Source organism: Carcharodon carcharias, chromosome 4, assembly GCF_017639515.1.
Source record: "Carcharodon carcharias isolate sCarCar2 chromosome 4, sCarCar2.pri, whole genome shotgun sequence".
Taxonomy (NCBI): Eukaryota; Metazoa; Chordata; class Chondrichthyes; order Lamniformes; family Lamnidae; genus Carcharodon; species Carcharodon carcharias.
Window position 1 is genome coordinate 201,375,666 of NC_054470.1, and position 16,860 is coordinate 201,392,525.

The window sequence follows — 16,860 nt, forward strand, 5'->3', positions numbered from 1 at the left end:
TGGAGGCAGAATCACTTGAGGCTTTCAAAGGGGAATTGGATAATTATCTGAAGAGAAGATTTGCAGGGCTACAGAAGAGTGGGGCTAGCTGAGTAGCTCTTAGAGAGAGCCGGCCCGGACACGATGGCCCAAATGATCTCTTTCTAATCTGTAACGGTTCTATGATTCCACGCTAGGGTGTAGGGTGACGTTGCACCCATGCTCTTTCTGCTCGGGCCATACTTACAGCTCAGGGTCAAATAGCACACCAAGGTTGCTCACAAACTGATTCAACCTTGGCTAGAAGAACAGAGCCAGTTTCATGTTGTGGAATTTGTGGCAGGGACCCAAGATGATGGCTTCATTCTTCCCACTGCTTAACTGAAGGAAACTAGCTCACCCAAGAGTGGAATGTCAGACAAGCAATCCGATTACGCTGAGCCGTGGAGTGCGGAGGTGGTGCACGGTGGAGCTGGATGTTGTATGGATATCTGGAGAGAATGTCAGTTAAGAATAGAATCTAGAGGAAGAGAAGTTTGAGCGATGTTCCTCCGTGGGCTGGGGGTAGATAGGATTGTTGGGGGTGCAACCTGAGGAGCTAATGGTGCAGCATTGGAAAGCATTGTTGGAATATTTTGAGTTTTTTTTGTTTATGAAATCTATGTGACTGATTATGTAAGTTGGCAAGCTGACGAGTAGCGCACTAAAAGAGAGTAAATTTGCAAGCTCTGTGCCCCTGGAACAAATGAATAAGGAGCAGTCTAAAGCACTTCTAAATTGGAAGAGGGCTAACTTCAAAGGGATGAGAGGGATGTAGCCAAGGTAAAATGGAACCAAAGACTGACAGGAAAAGCTAATGAACAATGGGAAGAGATGCTTCAGGGTCAGTACATTCCCACAAGAGGAAAGGGTAGGGAACCAAAGCCAAGGTTCCTTTGATAATGATGGCGATAGAGAATATGATGAAATGGAACAAAAGGAGAGTATGCACTGCACGTCCGTTGAATTCCTCAAGTGACAACTAGGCAAAATACAGTAAGTTGAGAGGGGAAGTAAAGAGAAAAATAAGACTGGCAAGAAGGGAATATGAGAATGGAATGGCAATTAACATAAGTTGTCTTCTGGCATGTAAATAGCAAGCGATGGGTGAGGCCAATTGAGGACAGAGAAAGTGATTTATGCTTAGAGGTGCAGGACAAGGCTAGAATACCTAATGAGCACTTTGTATTGATGTTTACTAAGGAAGAGTTGCTGACAAAATATTTATTGAGGTAATGAATGGGGTGAAAATTGCGAGGCAAGATGTTCTAAAAAGGGCTGCTTATGCTTCTAGAGTAGTTGCCTGGACTGGATGGCTTGCATCCCAGGATGCTAAAGGAAGTGGAAATAGTGGAAGGACTTGGCATACTTTTCCAGACTTCACTAGATATGAGGGAGGTGCCAAAGGATTTGAAAGTGGCAAATGCGACACCCTTTTCCAAGGGTATAAGCCAGGAGAGTCCTAGTAGCTACAGGCCAGTCAGTTTTACATCAGTGGTGAATAAATTTTAGAAGCAATAAACAGGGAAATAATTAACAGGCACCTGGAGAGGTTTGAGTTAAGGAAAGCCAGCAGGAATTTGTGAAAGGTAGATTGTGTTTGATTAACTTAATTTTTGATGAAGTAACAAGGAAAGCTAAAAACAAAAAACTGCGGATGCTGGAAATCCAAAACAAAAACAGAATTACCTGGAAAAACTCAGCAGCTCTGGCAGCATTGGCGGAGAAGAAAAGAGTTGAGGTTTCGAGTCCTCATGACCCTTCAACAGAACAGAGTGATTATTAGGAGAGGGGTGAAATATAAGCTGTTTTAGGGTGGGGGGAGAGAAGTGGGGGTGGCGGCTGTGGTTGTAGGGACAAGCAAGCAGTGATAGGAGCAGATAATCAAAAGATGTCACAGACAGAAGAACAAAGAGGTGTTGAAGGTGGTGATATTATCTAAACGAATGTGCTAATTAAGAATGGATGGCAGGACACTCAAAGTACAGCTCTAGTGGGGGTGGGGTGGAAAGGCTAACAGGACATAAAAGATATAGATTTAAAAATAATGGAAATAGGTGGGAAAAGTAAAATCTATATAAATTATTGGAAAAAACAAAAGGAAGGGGAAAGAAACGGAAAGGGGGTGGGGATGGAGGAGGGAGTTCAAGATCTAAAGTTGTTGAATTCAATATTCAGTCCGGAAGGCTGTAAAGTGCCTACTCGGAAGATGAGGTGCTGTTCCTCCAGTTTGCGTTGGGCTTCGCTGGAACAATGCAGCAAGCCAAGGACAGACATGTGGGCAAGAGAGCAGGGTGGAGTATTAAAATGGCTTGGGTCTTTCTTGCAGACAGACCAAAGGTGTTCTGCAAAGCGGTCGCCCAGTTTACGTTTGGTCTCTCCAATGTAGAGGAGACTGCATTGGGAGCAATGAATGCAGTAGACTAAGTTAGGGGAAATGCAAGTGAAATGCTGCTTCACTTGAAAGGAGTGTTTGGGCCCTTGGACGGTGAGGAGAGAGGAAGTGAAGGGGCAGGTGTTGCATCTTTTGCGTGGGCATGGGGTTGTGCCATAGGAGGGGGTTGAGGAGTAGGGGGTGATGGAGGAGTGGACCAGGGTGTCCTGGAGGGAGCGATCCCTACGGAATGCCGATAGGGGGGGTGAAGGGAAGATGTGTTTGGTGCTGGCATCATGCTGGAGTTGGCAGAAATGACGGAGGATGATCCTTTGAATGCGGAGGCTGGTGGAGTGATAAGTAAGGACAAGGGGGACCCTATCATGTTTCTGGGAGGGAGGAGAAGGCGTGAGGGCGGATGCGCGGGAGATGGGCCGGACACGGTTGAGGGAAAGCTGACTGGGATGTGGTGCATGTTGTCTCTGTAGATTTTAAGAACTATTTAACAACGTAACACATAACAGGCTGGTTAACAAAATTGACACTTATGAAATCGGAGGGTCAGTCTCCTCTTGGACCAAATATTGTCGTGGTAAATGATTGTTATTCAGACTGGAGGATGATAGACAGTGGTGTTCCTTAATAGTCAGTGCTAGGACCATAGATATTTACTTGAATATTGGAATGCAGAGTAAAATACCCAATTTGCCCATGATACCAAACTTGGAGGAATGGCAAACAGTCGGATGACACCAATGAACTACAACAGGACATAGGCTAACAGAATGGGCAGACAATTGGCAGATTGAATTCAATGCGAAGAAGTTGTGAAGTGATGCCCTTCGGCAGAAGGTAAGGGGAGAGGCAACATAAATTTAATAGCACAATTCTAATAGTGTATAGCGACGAGGGACCTGGGGATTCATGTCCATCGATCTTTGAAGGTGGCAGGACATGTTGAGAGAATAGTTAGCAGAAAACATGGGATCTTGTGCTTCATAAATAGGCATTGAGTATAAAAGCAGGGAAGTTCTTCACAAAAGCTCTGTTTAGGCCCAGCTGGAGTATTGTGTCTAGTTTTGGTCGCCACACTTTAGAAAAGATGAGGGTCTCTGAGAGGGCACAGAGGGAATTTACCAGAATGGTTCCAGAGATGAGAGATTCTATATACAAGGTTAAGTTGGAAAAGCTTGGGTTGTTTTTCTTGGGGCGAAGGAGATTGAGGAGAGGTTTGATAGAGGTATACAAAATAATAGCAGCTTTAGATAAAGAAAAGCTGATGTTAGAAGGACTAGGAGCTGAGTGGCCTTGGTAGAAACCAAACTGAGCAGGTGAGCCAGTTATTGCTGTGTAAGTGCTGCTTGATAGCACTGTCAATGACACCTTTCATCACTTGGATGATCAAGAGAGTGCTGATGGGCAATAATTGACCAGATTAGATTTGTCCTGCTTTTTGTGGGCAGGCTATACCTGGGCAGTTTTCTAAATTGTCAGGTGGATGCCAGTGTTGCGGCTGTCCTGGAATAGCTTGGCTAGGGAGCACAATTGTTGGAATTTTGTCAGGGCCCATAGCCTTTGCAGTATCCAGTTTCTTCAGCCATTTCTTCATATCACGTGGAGTGAATTGTATTGGCTGGAGTTTGGCACCCTTGATGCTTGGGACCTCAGAAGGAGGCCAAGATGGATCAACCATTTAGCACTTCTGGCTGAAGATGGCTGCAAATGCTTCAAACTTGTCTTTGCACTGATGTGCTGGGTTCTCCCATCTTTGAGGGTGGGGATATTGGTGGAGGCCCCTCCTCCTGTTGTTTAATTGCCCACCACCATTCGTGACTGATTGTGGCTGGACTGCAGAACTTTGATCTGATCCATTGGTTGTGGGATTGCTTAGCTCTGCCTATCACTTGCTGCTTTTGCTGTTTGGCACGCAAGTAGCCCTGTGTTGTAGCTTTAAGTGCTTCACCAGGTTGACACCTCATTTTTAGGCATGCCCTCCTGCACTTTTCATTGAACCAGGGTTGATTCCTGGCTTGATGGTAATAATAGAATGAGGAATATGCTGGGCCATGATATTGCCAATTGTTATATACAATTATGCTGCAGCTGATGGCCTGTGGTGTCTCATGAATGCCTTGTTTTGAGCTTCTAGGACTGTTCCGAATCTATCCCATTTAGTGCAGTGGTGGTGCAACAACACAATGGAGGGTATGCTCTGTGAAGATAGGACTTTGCCTTCACAAGGGGTGTGTGCTCATCACTTGTACCTATGCTGTCATGAACGGATGCATCTGCAGCATGTAGATTGGTGAGGACAAGACCTCGTCAGTTTTTCCTTCATGTTGGGTCCCTCACCACCTACCACAAGCCCAGTCTGGCAGCTATGCCCTTAAGAACTTGGCCAAGAGTGGTGCTACCGAGCCACCCTTGGTAATGGACATTAAAGTCCCCCCTCCCAGAGTACACTCTGTCACCCTTAGTGCTTCCTCCAAGTGGCGGTCAACACAGAGGAGTACTGATTCATCAGCTGAGGAAGGGAGGTAGGTGGTAATCAGTAGAAGGTTTCCTTGCCTGTTTTTGACCTGATGCCATGAGACTTCATGGGGTCCAAAGTCAATGTTGAGGATTCCCAGGGCATTTCCCTCCTGACTGTTTTCCATTGTGCCACCACTTCAGCTGGCTCTGTCCCACTTGCAGGACATGTTGATGGTGATGTTGGTGACTGGGACATTGGTTTTAAGGTATGATGCTGTGAGTATGACTATGCTCGGCTGTTGCTTGACTAGCCTTTGGGATGTTCTGAAGAAAGGCCCTTGATCAGAAACTTTTTCTCTCTCCACAGATGTTGCTCAACTTGCTGAGTATTTCCAGCACTTTCTGTTTTTAGTGCAATGTTACGGCTTCCTTTTGGGACAACCACTGCAAAGCGCCATAGGGATATGGGTTTTACCTGCTCTGCCACTATTACTCAGTTTCTAGTTTAAGGAGCTGCTGATTTGGAAGCCAGGCATCTTCCTATAGGATGGAGGGAGGATTGACACCAGCTTTAAGTGCATCTCCCTTCATCCCACCTCACCCACCAAAGTAACTGAGAGGAGGGTTGCATTGGCAGAGAAATGAGGACAGGTCACCTTTAGCCTCAGAAGATACATGGTCCAAGATCTTTGAGAGGAATACAAAACAAGGAAAAGTTTCCTCCAGAAGTATGCTTTGTGTTAGAGTGAGGGGATAACTGTTCCAGAGTAAGTGAATTAATCTGAGAAATTACATTCCCTCATGCCAGAGGTTAAAGTTTGACTGTTTCTGATCACATTCGATCAACTTCATTGGGTGGAACTGGGAACTTTGGACTAATTGATAGAGATTGATTGTGATTAGTCAGTAACTCTATTGCGTTCTTCAACTGACTACCAGCATGGTAGAAGGAGAACTGGATGGACTTGATCTATTTCTGTCCAGCAATTCCTATGTTCTTTCCTACACTTGCCTCGGAACATATTGACAATTCCTGTATGCCAGAATCTTTACCCATTGGCTGTGAAGCCTAAGCAAAGGAAAATCAGATGCTTGTACTCACCTTTCACTCTGGAGCTGTCATCTCGTTCAAAATGCTCCATGTGAGGGGTTTAGTTGTACTGTGTGGAGCTTTTCAAGTGTGGTTGAAATGGCTCCTGTATTATTTAACATTTAGTCTTGGAAGCCTGTCTCTCATAGTCCAGGCCCCTCCTTTGCCCCTGGTTGCACTTTTCCCCTCTCATTGCCTATTTTGTCCTGATCAATCTTTTTATTCAGAGTTGGGGAGGGGGGGTGGTTTCGAAGGATCCTTCATTGGCTCTCCTGCCCCCTTTCATGGCCCTGTGTTGCATTTTGTTTTATAATGTTCTTGTGAAGCACCCTTGGGTCATTTTATTATGTTATAGGGGGTTTTAGATACAGGTTATTGTTGGGTAAATCCTGAATCAGAACACCAGGATATGTTAGCGTCAGCCAGTTGAGATATTTGCAGGTGACCAGGAACACTGAAGCTTTCTAGCTGTCCCTTGAGCCTTCATGTGCACAGCCAGTTAGCTCACAGGCTAAAGATCAGACATACGTGAACTGGACCCTGGTGGAGAATCCTCTGTCCGTTGAGTGGAAGTGAGAAATTTTGGTGGAGAATTATTTTTGGGATGCTGGAGGTGGAGGAAGGAAGGAGGAGCGGAAAAAAATCAAGACAGATTTTTCTTTTTGTAATTTTCCAGATAGCAACAGCCGAGGGCAGACGGCTTTGGGATCTCACGACCAGTATCTGCCTCACAGCACAAACACTGCCATGGTTAAACCACAGAGGGTGGAAGTAGTCACCATCCAATCGAAACTATCAGCAAGTGCACCAGAGTTCTACCCACCAGGCTTTGTGCCGTCGGTGAGTATGGAGAGAAGGTATAGTTTAGTAAAATTTCTCCTGCTGAAAGCATTACAAGATTAAATATTGTTCAGTTGCTTCTAACTTTGTTTTATTTGTTGCTCCTGGTTGGTCCTAGGCTGGAGTGTTAAGTTCACTGAGTGACATGTCATGGACAGGCAAGGTCTCTTGACCTGTGGCAAAAATGACTTGGTGATCTTGCCCATCCCTGGCAATATGGTCCCTGATCCAGCCAACAGGCTCTCAGAATCAGCTGAAGGCTAATTCGGCTCATGCTATTAGTACTTACCTTTCTAATTCATCAGGTTGTTTTATTGAAATGTCAAAAGTAATAGTGGGGAATGGTGAAGAATTTGTCCAGACCTTAGATCTCCTGTGATCTGTGTTGAATTGTGTCCAGTCTGATTGCTGTGAAGGTCCATTGTGTATCCTGTATCTAACCCTGTGCTGTACCTGTCCTGGGAGTGTTTGATGGGAACAGTATAGAAGGAGCTTTACTCTGTATCTAACCCTGTGCTGTACCTGTCCTGGGAGTGTTTGATGAGGACAATGTAGAAGGAGCTTTACTCTGTATCTAACCCTGTGCTGTACCTGTCCTGGGAGTGTTTAATGGGGACAGTGTAGAGGGAGCTTTACGCTCTATCTAACCCCGTGCTGTGCCTGTCCTGGGAGTGTTTGATGGGGACAGTGTAGAGGGAGCTTTACTCTGTATCAACCTCCGTGCTGTGCCTGTCCTGGGAGTGTTTGATGGGGACAGTGTAGAGGGAGCTTTACTCTGTATCTAACCCCGTGCTGTACCTGTCCTGGGAGTGTTTGATGGGGATAGTGTAGAGGGAGCTTTACTCTGTATCTAACCCCGTGCTGTACCTGTCCTGGGAGTGTTTGATGGGCACAGTGTAGAGGGAGCTTTACTCTGTATCTAAACCCCTGCTGGACCTTCCCTGGGAATATTTGATGAGATAGTGTTTTTTAATCCTTTCATGGGATGTGGGTGTCGCTGGCAAGAGCAGCATTTGTTGGCCATCCCTAATAGCCCTGAGGGACATTTCAGAGGGCAGTTAAGAGTTGACCGCATTGCTCTTGGCCTCGAGTCAAATGTAGGTCAGATCGAGAAAGCATGGCAGATTTCTCTCCCTTAAGGACATTCGTGAACCAGATGAGTTTTTACAGCAATCAGTAGTTTAATGGTCATTACTGAGACTAGTTTTATATTCCATTTTTAAAAAATTAATTGCATTTAAATTCCACCAGCTGCTACTGTGGGATTTGAACCTATGCCCCCAGAGCATTAGACTAAATTTGGATTGATAGTCCAGTGGTGTAACTTCTTTTGAACCTAAATTCCAATTTTGTTCATTTGAGACTTTAACCATTCAGGCAACAGGAGACAGTTTAGTGAAGTAATTCAGGAAACTTTAATAAGTGATAAGCTAATACTTATCACAGCAGGGCAACGACTTTACAGGCATACTTTTATGGTTCTTGCTTTCCGGTTCAGCTTTGGGCGCAGGTCAACGCTCAGTCTTCTCTCTTTCCCTCTCTCCCTGGCTTCTGATCTTCTGCTTTCAGCTGACAAGCAGTCCTCAGTTTCAAATTCATTGCGCGCTGGTCAGTGAAAGCTGTTGCTTATTAACTCTTGCAAGCCACAACCCACAGCGTGATCAATGATATTGTATTCTGATTGGCCTAAGGGGTGCGTGCTCAGTCTGTTATTGGCCCCAAGGGTGATGGTCGTCAATTGCTATCACTTCTAACTAGAGTTTATTTCTGTGATTTTAATAACTTCTTGCTAAGACATAAGGGTGTTTTATATCTTCCTTTGACCATTTGTTTAGGATAGGGGAGGCATGCCATCATGTCCTCCTGAGCTCATCGTCTCAGACTTTGCTTAATTGCTACAGGTTCCTCAGTAAATCAGAACTCTTATCAATAATGTCTTTGCAGGCCATCTGCTAGGTGATGTTTTTCACTCTGTGGTTGTTGGTAATCGGAATGAGTTACTTTACTTTTTAAACAAAAGGATGATTTGGAAAAGTTGCTTATAACCTTAAACTATGTAGGCCTAATACAAAAGATTGCAAAGTACTAATATTTAAAAGTTATGCAGTATGTTTGTAAAATATAAGCGCATAGCAGTAATCAATTTTTAAAATGTAAGGTAGTAATGTCTCTTTATACATTCAATTAATACATAGTCTTGAATAATAAAGTCTAAAAAGATTATACAGTTACAAAACTAGTCTCACCTTGTTACAAAAGTTAGTTCTTAATACAAAGAATACATTGTGTCCAACATAATTGCTTTTTCTAAAACTCTCAGCATTTAGATAATATGTTCTTTTATTCTTCCTGCCAAAATGGACAATTTCACATTTTCCCACATTATACCCCATTTGCCTGATCTCTGCCCATTCACTTAACCTACCTACATCTTTTTGTAGCCTCTTTATGCCCTCTTCACAGCTTACTTTCCTACCTATCTTCATGTCATCAGCAAATTTGGCAACCATCCCATCATCCAAGTAATTTATATAAATTGTAAACAATTGAGGTCCCAGCACTGATCTCTGTGGCACTCCACTCATTACATATTGCCAACCTGAAATAGACCCCATTTTGCTTACTCTCTGCTTCTTGTTAGCAAGCCAATCTATCCATGCCAATGAGCTTTAATGTGGCACTTTTACAAATGCCTTCTGGAAATCTAAGTACAGTACATTCACTAGTTCCCCTTTATCCACAGCATATGTTACTTCTTCAAAGAACTCCAATAAGTTGGTTAAACACAATTTCCCTTTCACAAAATCATGTTGACTCTACCTGATGACCTTGAGCTTATCCAAGTGCCTTGCTATAATTTCTTTAATAATAGCTCTAACATTTTCCTTATGACAGATGTTAAGCTAACTAGCCTGTGGTTTCCTGTTTTCTGCCTCCCTTTTTGAATAATGGAGTTCCATTTGCTATCTTCCAATCTATTGGGACCTTACCCAAAGCTAGGGAATTTTGGAAAATTAAAACCAATGCATCAACTACCTCACTAGACACTTCTTTTAAGACCCTAGGATGAAGTCCATCAGGACCCAGGCTCTTGTCAGCCCACAGCTCCAACAATTTACTCAGTACCACTTCTCTGGTGACTGTAATTTTCCTGACTTCCTCCCCCACTTCCATTTCCTGGTTTATCGCTGCTTCTCAGATGAATTCTCTGCCGTTCTTTATATTCTGACCAATAATCTGACCTGCCACTCATCTTTGTGCAGTTATATGCTTTTGCTTTAAGTTTGATGCTTTCCTTAACTTCTTTAGTTAACCATGGGTGGTGGGTCCTCCCTTAGAATTTTTCTTTATACTAGGAATATATTTATTTTGAAATAGTCCCTGAAGGTCTGCCACTGCTTCTCTGTTGATCTATCCCCTAGCCTTGTATCCCAGTTCACTTTAGCTAGCTCAGCTTTCATGCCCACATAGTTGCCCTTATTTAAGTTTAAAGTACTAATCTTAGACCCACTCTTCTCCCTTTCAAAATGGATGAAAAGTTCAGTCATGTTGTGGGCATTGTTTCCCTTTACCCTGAGGTCATAATCCTGTCATATTACACAGTACCACAATTACACAATATAACTTGCTCACTGGTTGCTTCCAGAATGTGCTGCTCTCAGAAACTATCTCAAAAGCATTCTATGAACTCCTCATCCAGGCTACTACTGCCAAACTGATTTTTTCAGTTTATATGTAGATTAAAATAACCCATGATTATTGCCGTCCATTTATCTCTCTCACCCAATATTTCTCCTTGTATACTTTGACCTACATTATGATTACTGTTAAGGGGCGTGTAGACCACTTCCACTAGTGACTTCTTTCCCCATCTCCACCCAAACCGATTCTACATTCTGATTTCCTGAACCAAGGTCATCTCTATTGCACCAATTCCATCCTTGATCAACAGTGCTACCCTCCCACCTTTATGTAGCTTCCTATTCTTCTTGAATGTCATATACCTCTCAATATTCAGGACCCAATCCTTGTCATCTTGCAGCAATGTCTCTAATGGCCATCAGATCATATTTATTTACTTCAATGTGCACCATCATTTCATTTACTTTGAGCGCTGTGCGCATTCAGATATAGAGCCTTTAGTTTTGTCTTTTTGTTATCTTTGTAACATCTAGTCATGACCACTGGTGTATTCTTAGGTTTTATCTCTGTTCCTTCCTGCTATTCTATGACCCTCATATCCCATATTGCTGTTATGCTCTCCTGCCTTGAATCTACACCTTAATTTGCTCTATCTACTGAAGCTTGATCTCTCAGCCCCCTTGTTTAGTTTAAAGCCCTCTCTCCTTCCCTAGTTATATGATTTGCAAGAACACTCGTCCAGAAATTATTACCTTTGAAGTTCTGCTTAATTTAGTACCTAGGTCCTCATACTGACTATGCAGAACCTCTTTCCTTGTCCAGCCCATGTCGTTGGTACCTACATGGATCACGATGACTGGATCCTCCCCTTCCCACTGCAAGTTCCTCCAATGATGTGTGAGATTGAGAAATAGGCACTTGGAGCATCATGGTGAGAATTGAAGTTCTGTTTTTGCTTGGTACTGCACCATGCTTCTCTCTGATGCCAGAGACCTTAATTGTTTTTCTAAATTCCGTGTGATAAGTTTCTGGTTTAAAAAAAAGAAAGAATCTTTCTCCCTTTTTCGAGTTCCTTACTTCCTGTTTTGAGATTGATCCCTGTGCTTTGCTTTGCTGCCTCCAACCCTGACTTCCTAAGGCATGCCTGGCTTTGCTGTGGAATGCAGAGACCCAGAGTGCCTTCACCTCCTCTATATTTGCTTTATTTGGAGCTGCAGAGGTTCATTCAACAGCAGACACAGAGCCCACATCTTTTGTGTTTTGCCAGATGATAGTTCCTGTTTATACTTGGGAGAACCTTCATACCCAATTGCTTTCACTGACTGAAAGAAAACAAAGCAGAAGGAATCCCTATATTCGTACGCTTATGACTTCCTCAGAAAGCAGCGTCCCAAGTGTCTCAGCTTATCACCTTTAACTTTCCCCTCTCTCTGCTTTATCTGATATGTGTCTCTGCCCCGGTCTCTCAACAGAAAGCAGTGCCAGACGAGACATTTGTGGAATTTGAAATACCCTCTGACCTCTCACTTGCTGATTATCTCCATGATTTTCTGAGTCTCCTAACCTCTCATCCTGGTAGCTTTGAGCTGGAGATTGTGCAATTCACGGAGATGATGAATGGCTGGGTCAACACTGACGAAGCACTACAAGAAGTGGTGGAAATAATCTACCAGCAGGTGAGATTTACCAATGTGTGTTTGAGTGAGCGATACTTGTTTTTGGGGGGGGGGGGGGGGGGGTGCGTGCGGATAGGGGATGAAGATACACGTATGAAATATTGTGGATGTTATAGTGTGTATGTGTATGTCAATTCACTGTGCACAGGTGACGTTGTGAGACTATATTTGTGCAATTTCTAAAAAGTTTTTGAAGCCATGACTAGCCTCTGGCAAGATGGTTGTGGTCGTTGTTTAGATAAAGTCAGGTTTTCAAGCTGCTCCACTGAGCTATTCGCACCTCTTTATGGTGCGATTACTTTAGTTATGAGATTCTTGGCATTTTTTTAATGTTGATTCAAATGCAAAGTGCTAACAATGTAATCACGTTCAGTGATGAAGTTGCTCCCCCTATTGGTAAGGTTGCTTGCTTTTTGCGGCCAATGTCCTGAGCTGGGTAACAGGACCCAGGAGTGTAACAGTGGGAACTCCCTTGTGATGGGGACAATCTCAGTCTTACTCTGTACTCCTTCAATCTCTCCAAAAGTGTACTAAGTTAATGGTAGGCAAGATATTGGGTTTGATTTGTAAACTGCTTTATTCCACACCCTTCCTGCATTAGTTTATGAAGTAGAATTATAGGACAATAGTGACTCGAAACACAAACAAAAGGTGAGGACCTTTTTGGTGGGTGTACAACCCATCCACTCGATTGTTGAACCTTAGGCATCTCCCTCAACTACTTCCACCCTCTCTGAGTACTAATTGTTGGGAGATGTGAAAAGGTAAAAGCTTTTCAGCAAATAAACTCCTCAACTCCCAAAGGCAGCCGAGTGAGCTCCAGGAGAGCATGCCCAGGCCACGCTCCAAAATTCAATGACATTGAATCCAGTGCTGGACTTGAGCCAGATTGTCTGCCAAGGCTCCACATTTACTCCAATGATAAATAAGAGGCCCAGTCATATCATTAAATGTGATGAGTCCTGAACCGTTCGTGCCTTCCCACTGCAAATTGTGCAACTTACTCCCACTAGGAGCAAAGAACATACTTTCTCCTGTCTGTGACTGCATGCCAAAGTCAATGCTAGATAACTTGTCTGGTTGTATTCCCTTTTGACTTTTCTGTAGCAGTTTTGTATAACTGAGGGCTTAGTAGGCCATTTCATTGGGCAGTTAAGAGCCACACACATTCTTGAATTCTTTATTGGATTTGTAAATCATGTTTATATTTATGAACCCTTGTTTTGGATTCCTCCACAAAAATTTATGTCAAAGTAACAGTGAGGCTAATCATGCAAATGACATGGCCACTTAGTGGTGGGATAGATGCAAGATTAAATGGGGAAATCCAAAGTTTGTTGTTAGGGATGCTCTGCTCTACTGTTAGGTTTATCTCAGTGGTCAGCTAGCCATTCAAATGCATTCTCTGCCGCGCTCTTACCTTTCTGTCCTTGACCTCCTATGCTGTTGTAATGAAGTTCAACAGAAGCTTGAGGAACAGCACTACATGTTTTGTTTAGTCACTACACAGTCTTCTGCACTTCAAGGTCAAGTTTAGCAATTTCAAATCGAAAACTGCTGCTCCAATTCTTTCAGGTTGCAGGTGCTGGTTATGAATCTGCTGTTGTCATTTACACCTCCTCTGGACCCATCTTTTGTTTCTTGTTCCATTATCAGCACTTTTGCCTTGCCCCAACATCCCTTATGTCATATAGTATCTCCTGCCTTCTACCCCTATCACAGACCTTCCCCCCCACTTCTCTCCCCTGCCTTCACCTCATCGTTCCCTACCTCTGTAAGTGTTTAAATCCTTACATCTCTACCTTTTACCAGTCTGATGAAAGGCCACAGACCTGAACATGAACTCTTGTTCCTCCCTCCACAGATGCTGTCTGACCAGTTGAGTATTTTCAGTATTTTCTATTTTTACAGTAAATGTGCTACATTGATCATGATCGCTGTATTTTCCAAGGCTACCTCTTCTGTGAGGACCCTGGTTCAGTCCACTTTGTTTTCTGTCCTTTAGGCGACCACAGTGCCCAACTTCACATACACAGGGGCTCGACTGTGTAACTACCTTTCCCAGAACCTAACTATCAACCCTAGAAACAGCAACTTCCGGCAGCTGCTATTACAAAGGTAGGTGCTGCGTCACGCATTTGCCATGAAGTTAATTTGCTATCTGTATTGTCCAATGTTCTGTTCTCTTTCCCCTTCAGAATGTGTTATATTTGTCATGCAACAAAGCAAGGAACTTAGAAGGAAGTTGTGCAAGACAGCGGGTTAGTGCACAGCTAGAAGATTTGCATTTATACAGTGCCTTTCAGGACCTCAGTACATCTCAGAGTACTTCATACTTGATGAAGTACTTTTACTATGTAGTCACTGTCGTAATGTAGGAAATGTGACAGCCAATTTGCACACAGCAAGCTCCCACAAACAACAATGCGGTAATAACCAGCTTTTTTTTTAAAGAGATGTTGATTGTGGGATAGATATAGTCCAGGGCACTGAGGAGAATTCCTCTACCCCTTACTAAGTACAGTCAGAGGATCTTTTGTGTCTACCTAAAAGGGTAGACAGGACCTCAGTTTCATGATAAATCTGAAAGCTGGTTCCTCCAGCAGTGTAGCACTCCTTAAGCCCTGTATTGGAGTGTCAGTCTAGGTTATGTGCTCAAGTCTCTGGAGTGGAGCTTGAACCCACAGCCTTCTGATTCAGAGGTGAGAGGTGTGTTGCCCACACAGCTGTGGCTGACACCTGTGGGTTTGGCACTGCGGCTCCAGAAAGCAGGCAGCTACACTTGTATATCTGAATGGCACTGCTCTGTCCTTTTCCCCTAGGTGTCAGACGGAATATGTAAAGAGAGACGAAGCGGTGAAAGGTGATGAGAAAACTAGGAAGACGTTCCATTCATTTGTGCTGTTCCTGGGTGAGCTGTATCTCAACCTGGAGGTGAGGACTCAAGTGTTTTAAACTGTCCTTTCCCCGCCCTCCTTTGTTATTTGTTAAATACCTGTGCAAAGCTGACTGGAAAGTAATTCACAGGAAAACAGTCATTGTTCCCATTCATTTCTAATTTAACTTGTAGCAGAAATCAGCAGCCACTTAATAATCTGTGTTGTGACAGCAAATTCAGCCGCTGTGATTTTTTTGGTGAACTGGAGATATTTCTCTGGACCTTTTCTTTTGGAAGTCCAGCGAACCATTGTGATCTTGTCCGGCCCTGCAAGCATCAGTCTGATGTTTAGCTATGTCCACCAGCATGACCTTGGAAGGTTGGACCCAGTCAACTGACTGAGAAGGAACAAGATCACTGGCTAGTGGTCAGTGGAGTCATGAAGAATGACTTTTTATATCCTCAGGCGTTTCAAAGCTATTCACAGCCAGTGAATTACTTTTGAAGTGTAGTCAGTGATATTTTGTAGGAAAATCTGGCAGCCAATTTTTATAGCAAGATCACTCAACGGTATAATTGGTCAGTTAACTTGTTTTCTTGGTGGTGTTGACAGAGAGATGAATGTTGGCTAGGCGAATTCCCCTGCTCTTCAAATAGCGAAGCTACCTGAACAGGTAGACAAGGCCTCAGTTTAATGTCTCTGATTCAATCTTAACTTTCAAAAGGGAATTGAAAATATACTTGAAGGATCAAATTTGCAGGGCTATGGGGAAAGACCAGGGGTGAGTGAGCCCACAGTATCACAGTATGGAAGGAGGCCATTAGGCCCATCGAGTGTGTACTGACTCTCTGAAAGAGCATTCCACCTTGTCCCACTCCCTTTCTTATCCCCATAACCTTGCACTCTCTCTCTCTCTCTCTCCGGGTAGTAATCCAATTCCCTTTTGAATACCTCGATCAAACCTGCCTCCACTTTTGTTTGTTCCAGACTCCAACCACCCTCTCAGTTCTCACTATTTACCCTGCTCATATCCCTCAGGATCTTGAATACCTCTATCAAGACTCCTCTCAGCTGCCTTTTCTCCAAGGAAAAGAGTCCCAACCTCTCCAATCTATCCTCATAGCTACAGTTCTTTATCCCGGGAATCATTCTAGTGAGCCTCCTCTGTACTCTCTCCAATATTATGCCTTCACATCCTTCCTCAAGTATGGCATCCAGGACTGAATGCAGTACTCCAGATGAGGCCTAACTAGTGCTTTACACAAGTTTAATATGACCTCCTTATTCTTGTCCTCAATGCCCCTAAGATACTATATGCTTTAATAACTCTTCTCTCAACATGCCCTGACATCTTCAATGACCTATGAACGTATACACCGAGGTCCCTCTGTTTCTGCACCTCCTTTAGAGCCTCTCCCTTTATTTTATACAGTCTCACTATATCTTTCCTGCCAAAACAAATCAGCTCACTCTTCTCTGCATTGAACTTCATCTGCCACCTGTCTGTCCAATCCACGGGCATGCCTATGTCCTTTTGAAGTTCAGGACTATCCCCAACACAGCTGCCAACATTTCCAATCTTTGTATCATCTGCACATTTTGAAGTCATGCCCTGCACACCGCAGTCTAGGTCATTAATACATATCAGGAAGAGCAAGGGTCCTAACACTGACCCCTGGGGAACTCGACTACAAACCTATCTCCAATCAAAAAAGCAACCATTTATCACTACTTTCTTTTCCTGGGACTCAGCCAACTTCTCATCCAAGTGCCTACTTTCCCTTTTATTCCATGACCTAGAATTGTGCTCGCAAATCTGTTGTGTGGCGCTGTATCAAATGCCTTTTGAAAGCCCATTTACACAAAATC

General features: G+C 43.6%; 1 protein-coding gene across 1 annotated transcript in view; it reads left to right on the forward strand.

Moving 5' to 3' along the window:
- Positions 1-16,860, forward strand: part of paip1 (poly(A) binding protein interacting protein 1) — a 46,282-nt gene that overhangs the window by 5,637 nt on the left and 23,785 nt on the right. Inside the window, exons 2-5 of the mRNA XM_041186278.1 lie at positions 6,631-6,794; positions 11,909-12,112; positions 14,118-14,230; positions 14,935-15,046. Coding sequence (XP_041042212.1) covers positions 6,631-6,794; positions 11,909-12,112; positions 14,118-14,230; positions 14,935-15,046 — 593 coding nt within the window. The remainder of the gene's footprint in view (positions 1-6,630; positions 6,795-11,908; positions 12,113-14,117; positions 14,231-14,934; positions 15,047-16,860) is intronic.